General features: G+C 38.5%; 1 protein-coding gene across 1 annotated transcript in view; it reads left to right on the forward strand.

Moving 5' to 3' along the window:
• Kcnh5 (potassium voltage-gated channel subfamily H member 5) overlaps window positions 1-19,958 on the forward strand; it is a 282,287-nt gene that overhangs the window by 210,250 nt on the left and 52,079 nt on the right. Inside the window, exons 9-10 of the mRNA XM_075947437.1 lie at window positions 2,130-2,382; window positions 13,943-14,139. Of these exons, the coding sequence (XP_075803552.1) occupies window positions 2,130-2,382; window positions 13,943-14,139 (450 nt within the window). The remainder of the gene's footprint in view (window positions 1-2,129; window positions 2,383-13,942; window positions 14,140-19,958) is intronic.

Consider the following 19,958-nt stretch of genomic DNA (forward strand, 5'->3'; position numbering starts at 1 on the left):
TTCCAATTTGTATCCTCTTGATCTCCCTTTGGTGTCTTATTGCTCTAGCTAGGACCTCAAGAACTATATTGAATAGACATGGAGAGAGTGGAATCGCTGGGAGTTTCTCTTCATTTAGTTTAATGTTGGCTGTTGGCTTGCTGTATATTGCCTTAATTATGTTCAGGTATGTTTCTTTTTTTTTTTGTTAGAAGCCACTTTGGTTTATTTCTGACTTTCAGAGGAATGTTCTCAGTGTTTCCCTGTTAACAATAATTTTTTTTAAAGATTTATTTCTTTACTATGTATACAACGTTCTGCCTCCATGTATGCCCACACGCCAGAGGAGGGCGCAAGATCTCATTACAGATGGTTGTGAGCCACCATGTGGTTGCTGGGATTTGAACCCAGGACCTCTGGAAGAGCAGCCAGTGCTCTTAACCACTGAGCCATCTCTCCAGCCCCCCATTTTTTTAAACAATAATTTTTTTAAATTTATTTATTTATTAAGGATTTCTGCCTCCTCCCCGCAACCGCCTCCCATTTCCCTCCCCCTCCCCCGATCAAGTCACCCTCCCTCATCTGCTCGAAGAGCAATCAGGGTTCCCTGACCTGTGGGAAGCCCAAGGACCGCCCACCTCTATCCAGGTCTCCTAAGGTGAGCATCCAAACTGCCTAGGCTCCCCCAAAGCCAGTACGTGCAGTAGGATCAAGAACCCACTGCGATTGTTCTTGAGTTCTCAGTATTTCTCATTGTCCTCTATGTTCAGCTAGTCCGGATTTATCCCATGCTTTTTCAGACCCAGGCCAGCTGGCCTTGGTGAGTTCCCGATAGAACATCCCCATTGTCTCAGTGTGTGGGTGTACCCCTCGTGGTCCTGAGTTCCTTGCTCGTGCTCCGTCTCCTTCTGCTCCTGATTTGGACCTTGAGATTTCTGTCCCGTGCTCCTCTGTCTCTGTCTCCTTTCATCGCCTGATGAAGGTTAACATTCATGAGGATGCCTATGTGTTTGTCTTTGGGTTCACCTTCTTACTTAGCTTCTCTAGGAACATGCATTATAAGTCCAATGTCCTTTATTTATGGATAGAAACCAAATATGAGTGAGTACATCCCATGTTCCTCTTTTTGGGTCTGGCTTACCTCACTCAGGATAGTGTTTTCTATTTCCATCCATTTGTAGGCAAAGTTCAAGAAGTCCTTGTTTTTTACTGCTGAGTAATACTCTAATATGTATATATTCCATACTTTCTTCATCCATTCTTCCATTGAAGGGCATCTAGGTTGTTTCCAGGTTCTGGCTATTACAAACAATGCTGCCATGAACATAGCTGAGCATATACTTTTGTTGTATGATAAGGCCTCTCTTGCGTATATTTCCAAGAGTGGTATTGCTGGATCCAGGTATGTTTCTTGTATCACTGCTCTCTCCAAGACCTTTATCATGAAGGGATGTTGTATTTTGTCAAATGCTTTTTCAGCATCTAATGAGATGATCATGTGGTTTTTATTTTTCAGCTTATTTATATGGTGATTTACATGAACAGATTTTCATATGTCAAACCATCCCTGCATGTGTGGGATGAAGCTGACTTGGTCCTGGTGGATGATGGTTCTGATGTGTTCTTGGATTCGATTTGCTAGTATAATTATATTATTTGTTCTTTTCATTCTCTAAACTCTTCCTAGTCACTCCCTAGTCTCTTCCAAATCCATAGCCTCATTTTCTACAATTGTTAATATATAATATATAAACACACATATATTCATAAATAAACCAATGTAATCCACTCAGTCTGTGTAACGTTATTTGCATGCACATGTTTTCAGGATTGACTATAACTTTTGCCAAGACTCTTGCTGGAGTCTCAAGACTGTGTTGTAATAGGAAAACATTCTCTCCTCTAATGTTGACTACATTGTGCTGTGCTTATGCGATCTGATGCTGTAATGTCTGTGTGTACATCAGTGCATCTCACTGGATCCTGATTTCCTTGAGGACTGGCCAGTGTTTAACTTTGCCTTCCAGGTGCCTAGCACAGTTCTAGCAGACACAGTAGTGGTCAATAAGCATTTGTTGTGTGACATTTTTTTTCTTCTAAAATAGACCCTTCATCTTTCCCTTTCACTCATGCCTTTTTCACTCTTTCAGGTCCTCTCCATATGTCCCAAGGACATGAGAGCTGACATCTGTGTTCATCTGAACCGGAAGGTTTTTAACGAACATCCTGCATTCCGATTGGCCAGCGATGGGTGCCTGCGTGCCTTGGCAGTGGAGTTCCAAACCATTCACTGTGCTCCTGGGGACCTGATTTACCACGCTGGAGAAAGTGTGGATGCCCTCTGCTTTGTGGTGTCGGGTTCCCTGGAAGTTATCCAGGATGACGAGGTGGTGGCTATTTTAGGTACTGTGAATTTTTCTGACGTCATAACAAGTGTGTTACAGTCCTGGAGTTTCTCAAGTTTCTAAACAGAAATCCCTTCTGTTTGGTGACTTTGGAAAAGGGGTCACTAATAAGGTGATGAATTTCAGTGGAAACTTGTAGCTGTTTCAGCAAAGAGCATTAGTCTCAGTCACAGCTAACGCAGAACGTAGGGTCGCATTACATTCGTTTAGATAAAAGCTGACCACAGCCTAAAGCCTAACGTCCACCCTCATTGGTAAGCGGGAATTTACTTTTGGAACTATTTTCAGATTAGCAATGCAGGGAGTTGGTCTTGGAGGGCCATAGATCTATCTAGTCAGCCTCTGCCTTTAGGGAAGAGCCTGGCAAGGGCTGAGGAAGTACGAAGACTTGCCCAGCTAGTTAGTAATAAAGAGAGGGTGGAATACACATTATCCTACTCCCTATGGTCCTGCCTCATGGTGGTGGGTGAATTATGAAGAAGATGGTGCTGAGGAGGCTAATGAGACTCACAGGAGCAAACACAATGGGAGGAAATTAAATTTAGGTTTGTAAAGCCGGTCCCATCCATCTGCTTTCTTTACCCAGAAAAATTAGTTGGCTGACGATAAATTTATTCTAAAGTTCAGATACTTAGTAGGTAAGAATCCTAACAGAGCAACACCAAGGAGGTAGCACTCCATGAATCTGACAGAAATAAAACAAACAAACAAACAAACAAACAAACTTAACATACAGTGGCCATAGTGTAAGGTGCATGTTTTGGTAAACAAACTTGCTGAATGAATCTCTAGATCACTTTCTGCTCAAATACCTGCAGCAGGTTCATGGAATCCACACAGAGAGAGAAGGAAAAAATGGGAGGTCAGGCGAGCTTGTGTTTCTCTCAAGTAAAATAACTTAAGAGTTGCCCACTGTCAGCTTCATTTTGATCATATTTTTCATGGCCTGTGTCTCATGAAAAATGAGTTCAATCTTTAAACTATTGGATTTTTTATTTTTTTTATTTTTTGCTACCAAGGTCAACCTACCGTAGCCTGACTGATTCTCATGAGAGAGTGACTGGTGGGTGCTAGACACTGCAAAGGCAAAAATGAAAATCAATGTGGAATCTGAGGAAAAAAAACAAATAAAAAAAGAAAACCTGATTTCAAAAAGTACAAGTATTTGAAAAACACAGAATTCAGAATGGAGAAGAAATGACCTTTTGCTGGAAAGTGGTTTCTGTAAAAACTAGTAGAAAATGAATTGGGGCTGCAAAGAATAGAATACCAGTGTTTGCCAAGCAACCTTTAACTGTTTGAAAGAATAGTATGACTACAGTTAAGTCTCTGGCAGGAATTATTTCTCTTTAAATATTATTGCAAGGAAATAGCAGAAGGCTTGGGAATCAGCACTCTGGGTGTACTTGATGTTGCTGCTTGGTATTTAGCTTTGGTCTGCTGGAGGAGAAAAGAGTCATGATCTTTCACGGAAGCCTCACATCACCAGAACAGCCCTTTGTGCTAAAGTGGAGCATATCCATGCTATGACCACTCTTGGGTGCTTAAAGCGGACAATAAAACAACACCCCCACCCAGTGAGCAGATGCATTTGTCTTCTCCTTAATGATCTTGTCAGTAGGGATGATGGGTAAACAGGCATCAAACATCATGGTATGGAAGTGAGTGCTGTGGACTCCTTACCATCATTTACTTGGCTTCATTTCTTTCATTACCCTACCCCTCGTTAGCCACTCTAAACGGTTGGAAAAAGCAGCAAGGACGGTGCCTCTGACTTGGGTCTGTTCAAATGGAGCTGTTTACTCAGCAGGACAGACAAAAAAGTGCATTTTCCTCCCGTTTGAAAAGGAAATGGCTTCTGGCTTTGGCCAATGACACCATGAAATGAACACTGGGCCCCCCAGGTTTCAGGCTGGTCTCATTTATCTGCCACATTTTATTTATGCGAACGTGTGCTTTTGATCTTTCTTCTCCCAAGTCTCGGGATTCACATGAGTCCTATCTAAATTAATGAGTCGGATTCTGTGGATACCTCTCTGACAGCCTTCTTCCTTTTATATTTTTTTAATGGGACCTTAAGAGGAATTACTTCTGCCAAGAGGCAATTAAGAGTACAATTATTAACATTTAAGACTCCGGAACAATGCTTCCAGAGCGGAGGAGAGGTGGCGGCTAGCTAACTCACCAATCACACGGGCGTGTGATGACTGTCCCTTCCTTTCTCTCTCCTTTCTTCTTGTTCCTTTTAAATTATCTATTAACTTCCTTTGAAATAATTTTAAGTTGGAAGAAATTTCAAAAATTACCAGGTAATCTATCGTCAGCCTTTGTTGTCCTTACCTTTCATTTCTCTTCCTGTCCCTTCCCCTACAAGAGCTCTTGCCTCCTATAACTCTCCTCCCACCATCACCCTCCCCTCTCCTCTTTACCCCTTCCTTACCCTCCTCTCCCCTCCCCTCCTCTTCTCTTCTTTCCACTCCCTTATCCCTCTCTCCCTTCTTCTCCCCATTCACTTCCCCCTTCCCTTGTAGCCTGATGAGTCAGTTGTCAAATTTTGTATAACTTCATTCAGTAGCCTTGCTTTCCTTATTATGGAATCTGCTGTAGAGAAAGGAAGGCTAGAGAAGGGAGGTCATGTTCAAATTAATTCAAACCTCTGGATTCAGAAACAGGTGCTTTCTTATTCTTTGGGGTCAGATCCTGGCTTCTATGCAGTCTCTTTGTAGGGCATAATTCTTTTGTGTGTCCAAGGTGTCAAGCGGTTAAATGAGTCAGTTCTGAAGCGATTTAATAAGTACTGAAGCATAACTAATTAGAGGAAAGAGAAAAAATGCAGTCAACAAATGCCTTCATGTCCATACTGGGGATGGTTTCAGGATGTTTTTTTTTTCTAAATAGGGCATATGAATATAATTGCAGTTGATGTCTTTTTCCAACTTGAAGTTCTTTTCAGTTCTTACACCTCCACGCAATTTTTTTGTGTGTGTGACCTTCCCACTTTGTATGAAACACAAAGAATTCCAAATTAAGTTCATGATGCATACATATTTATCTTCATTAATGTCTTTTTACTTTTCAGTTCCTACTCTATAATTACTTAATGTGAATAGATTTGTTGGTATGGTTGAAATAGCCAGGTTACTTCTACATGTCTTGACAAGTATATTGTACCTTTCAGGCTTGCTACCAACAATAGGCCTTGCTCCTGAGATTCAGGTTTTTGTTTTATTCACAGATCTGCTTTTTTCTCATCTTTATTGATTCTTAGAATCCTAGGGTTAGAATCTTAAACCAAGAAAACCTCTGTCTTATGGCTTTTTAACTTTAACTTCAAATTCCCAAGAGAACTGTGAGTTCGTAGAGACTAGCATCCCCAACTGAGATGAGGGGTGCGGTGCCCTTGGGAGCTTGAGAGGCAGAGGCATAAGGAAGAAAGATGGAGGGCAAATGAATCTAGAAAAATGAGAAAGATGAGTGGGGCCCAAATTTTATTTTACTTGGAATTGGTTCTTGAAGAGTCATGTCTTGTAAACATTTGTGCATTTTCAGGGAAAACACAAATTATTGTTTTTTAAAATTCAAAATCTATACCTTCATTTTATTCCAAATAGAAAATCAAATCCAAGATATGAATGAATAATATTTTGTCACTCTGAGACCTGGGAAAAAGTTGACATTGAACTTTGGTTATTGTTTTTCCCTGTACCCTTGCTGTTAGATGTCAAGGGGTTTGTACCCTAAGCTTCCAGAACTAACTCTCTTTCTTCCTTGTTCTCTTTCCATATGCCCTTTAAAAAAATGAACCATGAAGCATGTAGATTTGACCTGCATATTATGAAGACAAGTGCCAGTAATGTCAGCAGATTTGCTCTTTTCTCTTGGAGCACGTGTTCGCTGCATTTTAAATGGCACTGATTTGAACAGTTTAAGCAATGTTTATGACATCTTTTATCTAGGGCTCCGATATTTGCCCTTATGTGACAAATATCACTAGAGACATGCAAGCCCTTATCTTCCTGCTAGTTTCAAACCCTTTCCACAGCATCCTTTAAACTAAGTCCTTTTATTGTATCCTGTGTGTTTGTATGTGTTTGTACACGCATGTGTGCATGCGTGCATGTGTGTGTCTGTGTACATAAGCACTAAAAAGAGAAGACAACCTGGAGTGCTGTTCATCATGTATTGTCCGCCTCGGTTTCTGAGACAGCATTTCTAGCAGGTCTTGAACTTGCCACGTAAGTGAGGCCAGCTGGCCACTGAGCCTCATGTATCTCCCTGTCTCTACTTTCCAACTCTGGAAAGTGTGTGCCCCAATGCCTAACTTTATTTTAGGTGACTTGTGGAGATTGCACTCTCAAATACTCATGCTTGCAAGCAATGTACTTCACTGACTGAGCCATTTCTCAGGTTTCTTCTTTGGCTCTCTTAATATTAGATTTACTATCAGTTCCTATTATTACTGCTCTTGTAGTTTTTGTTCAAAGCTGTGACTGCCCAGTCTGCCCTCAGCTTCAACCCCTGGTTCCGTATACTCTGCCATCATAGCCATCATCCAGGGCATCACATCCATCTCCTTGGGATTTCTACAATGACTTTCCAGCCTCAAGGATTAAATAGAACCACTTTCATGGATGATGAGGATGCTCAGACCCTGCTCTTGCCTTCCTTGTTAGTGGCTTTTGACATGCCTTTTCTCTACCATGCTCTTTATTGAGTTGTATGCATATGCAAACTGAAAATAAATATGTAGAAAGGACTATATTCTAACAAACCTGGAAAACTTTTAGCTTTAATACTTGTCAACTTATTTCCTTTCTTCTTTAAAATATCTCCCGATGGCACTTATAGTTTGTAAATAGTCAAGGTCAAATTAAAACCATAAATAAGAAAAAATTAAGTTGAATACGTCTGTAAATATGTGTTCATAATAAAACTTATAAGCTGACTTCCATGCTTACTTATAGTGATGCAGTGACTAATAAATTAAGCAAGTGCCATTCATGTTCAGTATTTCCTTGTTAACTTTCAATTATGTTGATGAAACCATTGTTGAATGTGAGGTATTGAAATCTCTGAATAATACTATATTACTGGTTCCTTCTTTTCCTTCTGTCAAAGAATATTTATTTTATCTATGTTCCACGACTGCATATATTTATAGCATCCTTCACCATTTGTCCCTTTATCGTTAAGCAAGGACCTTCTTTGTTGCTGGTGGTCATTGTTTTCTAGAAGTCTATCTTATATCAGTACCCTTGCTCCCTTTTAATCACGATCTCATTGCATATGTTCGTATACACTTTCAGTCTGCTTTTAAGTGTCTTCAAAAATAAAATCTGTCAACTATCATCAGCATACGGTTATTATTATTTTTATCAGGCTCTGTTATTATTAGAGTCACCTCTAGCCACAACTGATATTGATTTCATTTAGCCCCTTTGTGTCTTAGATTGGACAGTTACATGCATTTACATTCAACATTCTTATTGATAGGTAGATAATGGCTGTTTTATTACTTGTCTTCTAGCTTTTTGTATCTCCCTTCTTTCTTTCTCTACTTTTATTCTTTCTATATGATTTGGGGGATTCCTGAAGTGCTAAGTTTTGGTTACATGTTCTTCCTTTTGAGTATCTACTGTAGTTTTTAGAGATTTTTGTTAAATAAGGAGATTTTTAACTTTCCCGGCCCATAAACAAATACACACATTCACTATCTGAGATAATATATATTAATTTGATTCACCCTGGTTATAAATTAATTACCTACATATACCTTTGCTGGCTAATTTTATGTCAATTTTACAAAGTCTAGCTTTATTTTGAAACAGGGGACCTCAACTGAGAAATTATTTTCACCAGAATGGCTTGTATTCAAGCCTGTGGTGTAATTTCTTTATTAAGATGTCAGATATGGGAGGGCTCAGCTCACTGTGGGTAGCGCCATTCTTGAGCTGATAGTTCTGGGTGCTACAAGAAAGCATGGTGAGAAAGTCATTACATAGCACTCCTCCATGATCTCTGCATTAGTTCCTGACTCATGGTTGTTGTCGTTTGAGTTCCTGCCCTGAATTCCCTCAGTAATTGACTGTGATGTGGCATTGAAAGCTGAAATAAACTCTCATCAGGTGGGAAACTCATCAATTAGAACCATGGTCATGCTCCAAACACACTCAAGGAACTACCCAAGTAAAATTCAAAAGATCTTTTGGATACGGTAGTTGTTTTAACCAATGTATAATTGTGGTTATTTTTATGCATTTTAAAACCCATATCATCAACTCACTAGATAATTTGTCAAAGATAAAAAAAAAAACAAATCTGTCTGTTAAACTAGCCCCATAGGGTATCACAATTCCCAAACAGGTTATAGACTGTATTATTCCTTTAAACATGTTGTAATTCTAGCTCTGTTTTGTCTTCACATTTTACAGTTTCTTACTATGTGGATAGCAAGCATTAATTTCTATTTTTTCAATTCCATTTCCCATGGTTCATCAGTGAAATTCTTCATAAGGTTTGATGCAAAGAACTGAGAAAATATAAATAGACCAAACAACAGCTTTCCTGTGAAGTGTGAGGTTCCTTCCTATTTCAGGGCTTTGAGGGAGGCTAGTATGCTTAAGATCCAAAATGTTTACAGCTGACATGATTGTACCTAGCAGGGACTGACCTAAAAACTAGCACCAGACTTTCTATCGTCATGAACATGAATAGGCGTTTCTTTGCCTGAAAGCATGTAAAATCTTTGCTATGCAGATAGGCTGCATCTTTATTGGGCATCCCATGCACACTGCCACATGTCCACATTTTGTAGCTTTTCTTCAGGATGTATAAAGTTTATAATATGCCTTGAAGATGAAGAGTATTAATGGGCTTTACCACACCTGGTAAATAATTCATTGACTTGCATGACCACCTTCCCAGAAGTGTAATAAAAGATTGCTGTGAATTGAATCATGTATTAGGTGACTTGCTTGGATAGAGAAAATATAATTTGAAATGAATGACTAAGCTGGTATCTAGCTTACATATCACATATACTCAGCGAAGTTTTATGCCTTGAAATGGTTAGTATCAGGTATTAAATAATGAAAAATTGATGATGGGTGCAGAATGATCCATGTTTGTTAATCCTGTTGTATTTCTCTAATATTTTTAGCAGAAGTAGGGGACAAAATTTGTCATGAGTTAAAATTCTTGTTTCTTATTGCTCTCTTGTGTATAGTTATTTTCACCATGATTCTAAAAAGGTAGAAGATTTTAGAGTGAGCTTGAAACACAGTGGTAGAGCTCTTGGTTCATGGTGAGCATGCTTGAGGCTCTGAGTCTGTTCCTCAGCTTTACAAAAAGACACCTGTTAAAAAATTCAAAGGAGAAACGAGTTAAAACTTTAATATTTCAGTTAGATAACATACCTAATTAATATTTGAATGCTTGCACAATGAACAGCCATCTGTTTTGATAAGAGGAAGCTCTGTTCATTCATTGAGGACCTTTAAACTCCTAGTCTCCACTAACAAGCGATGACTGCTTATTGGCTATTCTGAGGACAGGATAAGAGTTACCCACATTAGTTAATTTTGCTGTCATTGTTTAAAATCTTTATATTTGTACATGCTTTAATTGTTTTGCTCATTTTGATAAAGGTTATAAAGAATCATTCTAAAGTAAACTGTGAAATGACAGAAATAAAAAGTGATGAACACATTACTTGAAACCTTTAGTTTTATTACTAAATGCACTTTCTTTTAGCTGTTTGTTTTATCTAAATTTGTTCTTGATTGACAAGTTAATCAAATCATAATGGAATATACATCATAGCATAATTACACAATGCACTTTAATTCTCTCATGAAAAATTTCTTTAAAAATACATTTCTTGATAATACTTTGAATCTTGGTGCTTTATTTTTATATACTTTATTACAGCTATTAGAGGCAGATAGGAATTATGTTCATTTAGTAAAGTAGTTTCTTCTTCAAGAACCATGACCTCACTAGACCCAGGTAGTTGGTTGGGTTTCTAGTACCAGGCGTGATTTCGCTCTTATTTTTTTTTTATTTTTTTATTTTTTTTCTTCATTTTTTTTATTGATAAAAGGAGAATAAAGAAAAGAAAGAAAAAAAAAACAAATTTCCACCTCCTCCCAGCCTCCCATTTCCCTCCCCCTCCTCCCATTCTTCTCCCCCTCCTCCCACCCCTCTCCCTTTCCCCCCACTTTTCTCCCCCTCCCTCTCCAGTCCAAAGAGCAGTCAGGGTTCCCTGCCCTGTGGTAAGTCCTAGGTCCTCCCCCCTCCGTCCATATCTAGGAAGGTTCACCTTCCTAGATTTCGCTCTTATTAAAGAGGCCTTAAGTCCAATTACAGAGTTGTTGATTGCTACCAAGATATGGGTGCCACTATGGCACCCTTTGGGTTATTTTACTATACTGGTCATTGTTGTAATTTATTAGTATTATAGGTGGGCAGGACTATTGGTTATGACACATTCTGGTGGTATGAAAGTAGGCCCTTGACACAACTTATCAAAATAAAGAAATGGGCATCCCAAAATAACAGAATCAGAAATGAGCAGGGAAGCATCACAACAGACATAAAAGAAATTAAGAATATTCTAAGAATACTTTAAAAACCCATACTCCATTAATTTAATTGGGAAAGCATAAAAAAAGCAAATGAATTTCTAGATTCATCACTGTAATTATTTGATCAATTTTGATCTAGTATCCTAAGATCAACATTTTGTATGTTATTTCACAACTGATTTAAGCCTTTATTCATTGATATTTTACATATATTTTGTAATTTAGTATATATATATATGGCATGTTTTTTAACCTGTCAGCCCGTGATTGATAACATTACCCTGTGTGTTTCTTGAGATGCTTCTAATCTTTTTATTAATTCCTAGAACTGAGACTACTGAGTCAAATGCATTAGTTAGTATCAGAGCATATCATACCTGAAAATCACATAGCTGATCACTTATAAATTGATCAGAAATGATATTATAATTGGCAATTTGAGGGCGCTAGAGAGATGGCTCAGTGGTTAAGAGCACTGACTGCTCTTCCAGAGGTCCTGAGTTCAATTCCCCGCAACCACATAGTGGCTCACAACCATCTGTAATGAGATCTGGTGCTTGCCCCTCTTCTGACCAACAGGCAGAATAAGGTATACAAATAAATTTTAAAAAATGGTGGAATATATGGGAAAAGAATTACCAAATACTTAAAATATAAATATATTAAATAATTATCAATTTGAGAAATTGTCATAGAAATGAATCTGAAGAAATCTAACCCTCTTTCCCTCTCTTTAAGGAAAAATAAGAGTCTGAAGAAAACATAGAATATGTAAACATATTAGAGATAAAAATAAACAAACAAACAAAAACCACAAACTAGGTAGAGGTGGATGTGAAAAGCCTTCTTAAAAACTTATGTTGTTAGCACTAGAGACTGTGCTACTGTAACTGCTATTAACATCTTTTCTTTATAAAATAATGCATGTAAACTTAAAAGAAACCCACGCATTGTCCCCATAGTTCTGAGAGAAGCTTCCAGTTTCATTCATTTGCTTCTAAGCTTTATGCATATGTATGAGTGATAGGGTAGGGCAGGCATGTTGTTTATAACTTGTATTTGAACCGATTTTATATTTATGTAATATGAGCGTTCTGTATACCATTTCATGTGATTTGTGTTACTTACTGGCTATCCAGTGTTTCAGAATTTATTCATCCCTTGACCTTTATCTCACTACACTTTGTTGGAGTATTATAAATAAATATTAGTTTGGTGGGCATTTTCACAAGTAAATTTAGCACGTTGGATTATGCAGTTAGAATACTTATATTTAGAATTGCTAGTTTAACGAGAATGCCACATACAGATTTCATCATTGTAATTGGATGTGTTATATTATGATGTAAGTATCTGTCATCGGTCTCCCCAGTTATAATAATAATGTGTCCCTTGATTATTTATCTACTCGGCCTCTAATGTTATTTTCTTGCACAGCTGTAGTTATTGAACAACTGCGTCACTATCAGTGACACCAACTGCAAGGATTTTTCAGTGGGTTGAAATACCAGTGGATTGTTGAAAATGAGTTAAGTAGCTACTATGGTTATTTTATGCTGATCTTGTGGCCCACGTGGTGCTCTGAGTGCCTTCTGCATCTACCATAGAGTGTCTGTTGAGGTTGGCCCCTCTGCTACTACATCAAAAAGCATCCCTGCTGCCCTTTGGGCAAAGAATCTATGATCTACTCAACCAGCCTCTTTGTTTCTATGTGCATTTCTTTCTCCCATTTCTCTGGTTTACACACACTTTCCTTTCTCTTGGTGTGATTGTGCCTGGGGGTTTATGGAACACTTCTTTTCCCCTTGTTCAGATCTGAATCTACATGGTATAAATAGGTATTTATTCCTCTGTGTGATTAGGATGTGGAAAGAACAAGTCATCCACGGGATGCTTCTAGAAAAGCACATCCCACTGGAGTATATTCCTGCTGTCTCTTCCAGCTTAACACAGATTGGCAGAAACTGAACAAAGAAAGCACATGGCTGAATTTTGACATTTGACATTTCCTCAAGCCCTTTGTAAAACTAAGCCTTCTGATTTGGAATGTCGAATGTTCTTGAGCATCTAGGGGTAGGGCTTCTGAAGTGAATAGGTGATTCGTTTACTTTTAGAATTTTAGAGATACATCTACATTTTACTCTTGCATGGGACTATTTCTCTTGTTCTGTGGGATTACAAGTGTATATCCCTCACCATTTCCCATTTTCTCATGGTTTAGTTTCTTTCTTTCTTTTTCTTGTTTTTTTTTTTTGATATAGGGTTTCTCTGTAGCTTTGGGGCCTGTTTTGAAACTCACTTTGCAGACCAGACTAGCCTTGAACTCACAGAGATCCACCTGTCTCTGCCTTCCAAATGCTGGGATTAAAGGGATGCACCACCACCACCTGGAGCAGTTTAGTTTCTTAACCTTAGGAATCACGGTTAAGGTGCACTTGAGCCAGACCTTGAGACCTTGTCAGGTTAATTAGGTGGGAAGAGAAGGTCATACTCTGAGGACAGAGACATGACAAGTCTTAGTGTGCTTGGAGTGCAATGCTAAAGTTATAATGAATAATTTGGTTTAACGTACATCGCGTCTGTCATAGATTTGTAAATGATACAACAACAGATTCTTGGACTGCATTTTGTTTTGTTGTCAATTTTCTTCCTAGAGAGAGTGAGAAAGAAAAAAAAAAGAAGTTATTTTTGCTCTTTCTAATCAGATGGGAAAAGGTAATGATGCGAATGCTATTGAAATTGTTTGTTACAATGAGGGTATTAACTACTCCGGTGAATCGCATGTATGCTACCCCCACCAGGTTTCCATCAGAAACTGAAACCTGGGGTGTGTTGCTATGATGAAAAGTTGCTGTGCAATGTTCTGTATATGCAGAGGGGCTGGTGCTCTCAATTCTATAGATGAGCATGATCTCTTAAGCTGAATAACACCAGTAGGTGTGGCTGAACCTGTTGTCTTGTCCTGCTTTCCAGGGAAAGGCGATGTGTTTGGAGACATCTTCTGGAAGGAAACCACCCTTGCTCATGCTTGTGCCAATGTCCGGGCCCTGACTTACTGTGACCTGCACATCATTAAGCGAGAAGCCTTGCTCAAGGTCCTTGACTTCTACACAGCGTTTGCAAACTCATTTTCAAGGAACCTCACTCTCACTTGCAATCTAAGGAAGCGGGTATGTCGTATCTACATTCCCTTATGAGTACCCAGGCAGGGAGCTAGCCGATTATATTCTATCAGCCAAGAATGGAAACGGTTTCATTTTGAAGTGGTCCATTCCTGTCTCCATAGAGTGATGCCATTTTCTTTCCTTTTATTTATATTGTTCACTTTGAAAGGGAGAAGATACTCTGATTATCTAAGTAAATGTTTAAGTCTTTGTTATTTAAGATGAAAAATGAAAAACGGACTTGGAAAAAGCAAATGGGTTTTGGAAACTGTGCTATGGCATGGTATATTACTACTCAGGGCTTAGAATGTCCAAGGTCCAAGAATCGAGGAGTTGTGGAGTTCACAAGGCTGTGTGTCTCACACGGCCTTCAGTATACATCAGGATCCCAAAGATATAGGCTCTAATGGCAGTGAAGGAATGAACTTGCCAAAGAGAGTGAGTACAAACAGGCAAAGGTCCAGCTATCCTTCTTCCATGTTCTTTATATAGACTGCCATCAGACGAGGTGGCCCAAATTTAAGGGGGATCTTCTTGCCTCAAAAGATCCCGATTTAGGGTGAATCTTTCCACTTCAAATAATAGAATGAAGAAAAATCCCTCATAGGGGTACTCAGCCCCTTGGTTTCTAGTTAATTCCAAATGCAGCGAAGTTGGCAACCAAGGATACTTCTCACATCTGGTTTGCTCCTGGACTTTGTGACACCACTCTAAAAGGAACAGCAGCATCTTTCTTTGATGGTATGGATGTCTTCCGAGTTGGGAATGTCAGTCAAACTGGCTACCCATTATCTATTCCCATTGCTCTTTAAACCTGACTTCTCATCTCATAATCGATTCAAAGCTTCCTCTTCCTCAGTTCTTTCAAAGAACACCGTCAAAAAAAGGAGTTCGCCACACTGACATACCCTGAAAACAGAGACGGGATTCATTTGCTCTGGTGCTCCTGCAAATTTGACCTTCATTACCATCTGCTTCTTTATTGATGAGTGTGACATAAAGTTATTTGCATAAAGAAACCTCCTCTCTCTGATTTATAGGTCGTCGGGCATTGACTAAGACTCTTTTATGGCCAAGAATGAAATACACATTTGTATAACTGCACTTAAGGAACTTCACGTAAAATGATTGCCTGTCCATACTGAAGTATTTTGGAATAATGGTCCTTCCTTTCGACAGGCTCTTAAAACCTTCCTTGTAGCTAATGTGAAGGCAAACAAGCCCATCAATATAGAAATTAATGTCCACACTGTAGCAATACAGAAACAAATAGAATTAAATCAATGTGCTTCTTGTTCAGGGTCCAAGACACGTCTAAGCCAGTAGGAATGGAAATCCCACTGACTTTTCAAACACTTTATCTGTGTTAGAGCAAGGTTTCAGTTCATATGTCTGTTAACAAATTGTCACTGAGTATCCATCCAGAATCTGTGGGACAAGCAAATGGTTGTAGAGAACAGGGATGAACGACAGACTCCTGTGCTCAGAAAGCTTCAAGTGCACATCATGTGAAACATCAACAATTGGACCTTAGCCGGGGATGGATGAAAGGGAAGGACCCAAACATGCATCAAATATTTTGCCTGCTGTTAGGGAGCCCACAGTTCTTGCATCCTTACTCTGCTTTCCGCTGTAAGGTCTCCATCCACAAACAGCTATTTGAAGCTCTTATAGTAACACTGTTTCAAAATGGATCTGATTTTGGAATTCTTCCCCATTCTGTAAGGGGACCTAAACCCTTATATTACATTTTGTAGAATACATACTATCATGGTCCTTTTCAAAACAGATTTCTTACATCGAATCTCATCTGATATGTATGACATTTTGTGACATAAGATGGGGACTTTTTTCTTCCTTCAGTCATGTGAAGAAATCAGAGCCCGGGGAATTAATATTAAATAACCCGCTGCCATTTGGCTTGCATGGCCACACTGTCGTATATAACTGAAGGAAGTCAGAACAGAACTCAAGTAGGGCAGGAACCTGGAGGCAGAAGTATAGCAGGCTTTCTTTGGGGCTACCAACCAGCTCCGAAATCATGACAAGGAGACTCATTAGTTATGAATGCTTGGCCTTATCTTATTCTTTTCCCACTAGCTCTTATAAATTAACTCAACCTATTTCTCTTCATTTGTTTTGCTTCAGGGACTTTTGCCTTTCCTTTATTCTATATGTCCTACTTCGTGCTTGACTGACTTCGGCTGCATGCCTGGCTGGCCCTGGTGTGTCTCTGTTTCTTTTTCCCTTTAGTTTCTTCTCTCTTGAGCCTAGATTCCTGCTATTACTCCCTCAGCCAACCAGACCTGCTGTCTAGATATTGGCTGTTCAACTTTTTATTAGACCAATCAGGTGTCTTAGGCAGGCAAAGCAATACATCTGTATATTGTCAAACAAATGCAGCATAAAAAGTGTAACAGATATTTGCTTATTTAAGTTGTATTCCACAACTTAGGAGCAGATGCAGAGGCCATGAATTGGGTACTGCTTATTGGCTTGCTCATTATAACTTTCTCAGCCTACTTTCTTATAGAACCCAGGACTACCAGCCCAAGTATGGTATCACTCACACTGGGCTGGGAATTCTCCCATTAATCACAATTAAGAAAATGTCCCATAGTTGGATGTTAAAGAGACTTCTTTTTTCTCAGTTGAGGCTCCCTTATTTCAGATGACAGCTTGTGTCAAGTTGACATAAAACTAGCTAGTATACCAACTGATACAGTGACAAGGCAGACTTAAGAAGGAATAATTCAAACAGATCACAAATAGATTATAAGTTTCATCAAAATAAGTCAATCATAAAGCAAGCTCTGTAGGAGGTACAACACACACACACACACACACATTTTGTTGGTTATTATAGCTGACAACCTGTATAACTGAGGCTCCACTAGTTAAAAAAATAAGCTACAGACCAAGAACATGCATTTGTTTTTATTTTTTAATCAGGATCCGGGGACCATATACTTGTCTCTACAGGTGCTAGTGTGCTAAGTTACAAATGGCTTCTCCCATTTTCAGTCTGTTATAACTTGCATTGCCTTTGAAGTCTATTCATTCTGATAATAATTCTAATCTCATTCACAATCCCATCCTTCTGCTCTTTTGGGTTATTCAGAAACTTGGCTAACTGGAGAAAAGGATGTGTTGCCAGTCTCTGCCACTTTATTCTCAGCCAAAAAAAAAAAAAACTGTGAAAGAGAACTGTGAAAGAGTGTCTTCAAAGATTAGTAATACCAACTACCATTCAAACAGCCTATTTTATGTGTCTAGGCATAAGTATTTTATGTATGATAATATTATTAAAGTCAGCATCCCACATACAAATCATAACAATCTCCATTTTAACTACAAGAAAGTGAAGGTTCAGAGAGTGGTATTTACACCAACCAAATAATTTGTCAGACAAGATCTGGATTTTAACCATTCTTTGATTCTACAAACTTCCCACAATTACTGCCAGGCTTTTCCATAGACATCTTTCACAGACACGTACTCCACAGTTTGTAGGATGTCTCATTTGCTCATTTACTTTAGTCCCCATCGCTTTACTAGTTGTAAAAAACTGAGGTTGTTCTTGCTGTTATTGTAAGAACAATTGTGTCGAACGATTGTCACTCACTTGTGTAACTGAGACTGTGCTCTTAGTGAGCTATGGCTCTCATAGTGGCCATGGCCACTGAGTAAGAATATAGTTCTAGTAAGCAGGGGATCAGATTTTGAATCCAGTTTCTCAGCTGTATTGAAGTACAGCTCTGACCACTTTATAAATTGATGCATTGGTTCAGTGGAGATGTCGAGTATGTGGTTTTCCATGGCTATGCTAGAGAGGAACTGGGTGATTCTTTGGTTCCTTGCCCTCATCTCCTGCTATACAAATAAGGTTTCCCTTAAAAGAAACTTAAGTCTTACACTCTTCTATTTTAAAAGTTCATGTAAAAATAATGTTCAGGTAATTTTATACAACAATTAGAGCTAGGATTAGCAAACTTTGTGAATCAAGGCACAGACAGTGAAAACCTTAGGATGTATGCCTACCTCAACTATTCAATTTTACCATTGTAACACAAGACCATCCTCCTACACTAGTCAGCCATAACAGAATCAAATCAAGAGCTTCTGTACGTTTTGTATATTAATCATATTAAATGCCAGCAAAGCAAATAAGGCACAATAGCAATTATTTCACCCATGGAAAAGCAGAGGTTCTGAGAATGGGATATAGTATCTCAAAGGTGGACTGTCTTAAATAAGAATTTTTCAATCTGGTGGTTAGGAAGCCTGAACTGAGTGTCTGGTCCGTTTGATTCTATGGTGAGGGTTCTTTTTTTTTTTTTTTTTTGAGCTTGCAGATAGCCACCTTTTTGCCTTTAACAGAAAGCACAGATCCCTTATTTGAGGGCCACTATAAACCAGAAACTATCATAAAAATAAGAGTGGTTTCAGAGCCAGGCAGAGAGCATGCAGGAGCAAGGACAGTGAGTGTGCAAAACGAGTGAGTTCACACTGAAGGTCAAAGCTCCTGCTTCTCACTCAGGTCGGAAACTGCTTTATTGGGGGCCAGGCTGGTTTCCTTCAAACATTGCTCTGAGGGAAATTGGAGTATAAGCTTTATGTAAAATCAAAATACTTCAGTAAATAATAAAAATTAGTAATAAAGCAAATTTAATTTATTAGTTCTAAAATTTCTGCACAAATAAAAAATTGTGACTGTTTATTTTTGGCCCAACAGGTTGTGAATATATTAAGGAATATATTCAGTAGTATATATTAAGGAGCCTCTTATCTCATGGTATTGAAAACTTGAGATGTTTAATTGATAATAAAATTCTTGTATTTTATTTATTTTTTTCAGGGATAGGATCTGTCTCATAGGGTGGGTCTTAAATGCAATTAGATGTTGGTTGGCTACTTCGATAAAATTTGTGCCTAAAACATAGATATTAAGATATTCCTAATTTTGTTTTGGTTATCACTATTTAATTTTATGCTTTTAAAGAAACTCTTCCTAGAAGAGCCCACACACTTCACCAGACAACAGAAGATTAAGCCTCTTGTGTAGAATTCAGAATCTAAACTGAGTTGCACAAAAGAACTTGGTTGGTGTACTGTTTTCTGTGATGAGAACACACTTTCCTGGTTTATTCTGAGTTTAGACATAGTCAGAAAGGGCATCAGAGTTTAAATTTTTGCTGAATTTATTTACGTATTTCTACATTTAACCAGTTCAAGATGATGCTGTTTCTGGGGATGTGAAAGAATGAGTGTGTAGTGGACTCAGAACCATCTGCAGGTCTGAGATAGTTGGTGCCAATTTGTATTGGTACCAAAGAGTTCCACAATAGCCAGGAATGGAGTATAACAAAGGTCTATTTATTTAGGGATAAACTCACAGTCAGGGTAGCGATCCACAATTCTCTGCATGTGCTGGAATCTGGAACCAAATCTAGCAGCAAAAAGGCATGCTCACGCTTTTTGTCTGCACTTATATTCAGTACATGAGACCACATCCAAAATAAGCCGGCATCTTAAAAGCCATTGGCTGAAGGAATTCCCACAACACCTGACACACTCAGTGTGGGTGATAGATTCCAAAATACTCCCACTGGACTTTTAAATTCATTGTATTTAAATTATTCTACCTAGTGGTTCTTCAGCAGTGTTGATGACATAAAAACCAGATTGAATGCAAAAGTCACAGATGTCCTTTAAAGTGTCCTTAAACAATTAACCAGCGGGATTTGGATTGTAGGTGATTCCTACCACTCTGGCTAGTGAGTCACTTTCTGTGCTTAAATTGCTTATTCAGATAATATGGTTTA

This window comes from Microtus pennsylvanicus, chromosome 14, assembly GCF_037038515.1.
Source record: "Microtus pennsylvanicus isolate mMicPen1 chromosome 14, mMicPen1.hap1, whole genome shotgun sequence".
NCBI lineage: Eukaryota > Metazoa > Chordata > Mammalia > Rodentia > Cricetidae > Microtus > Microtus pennsylvanicus.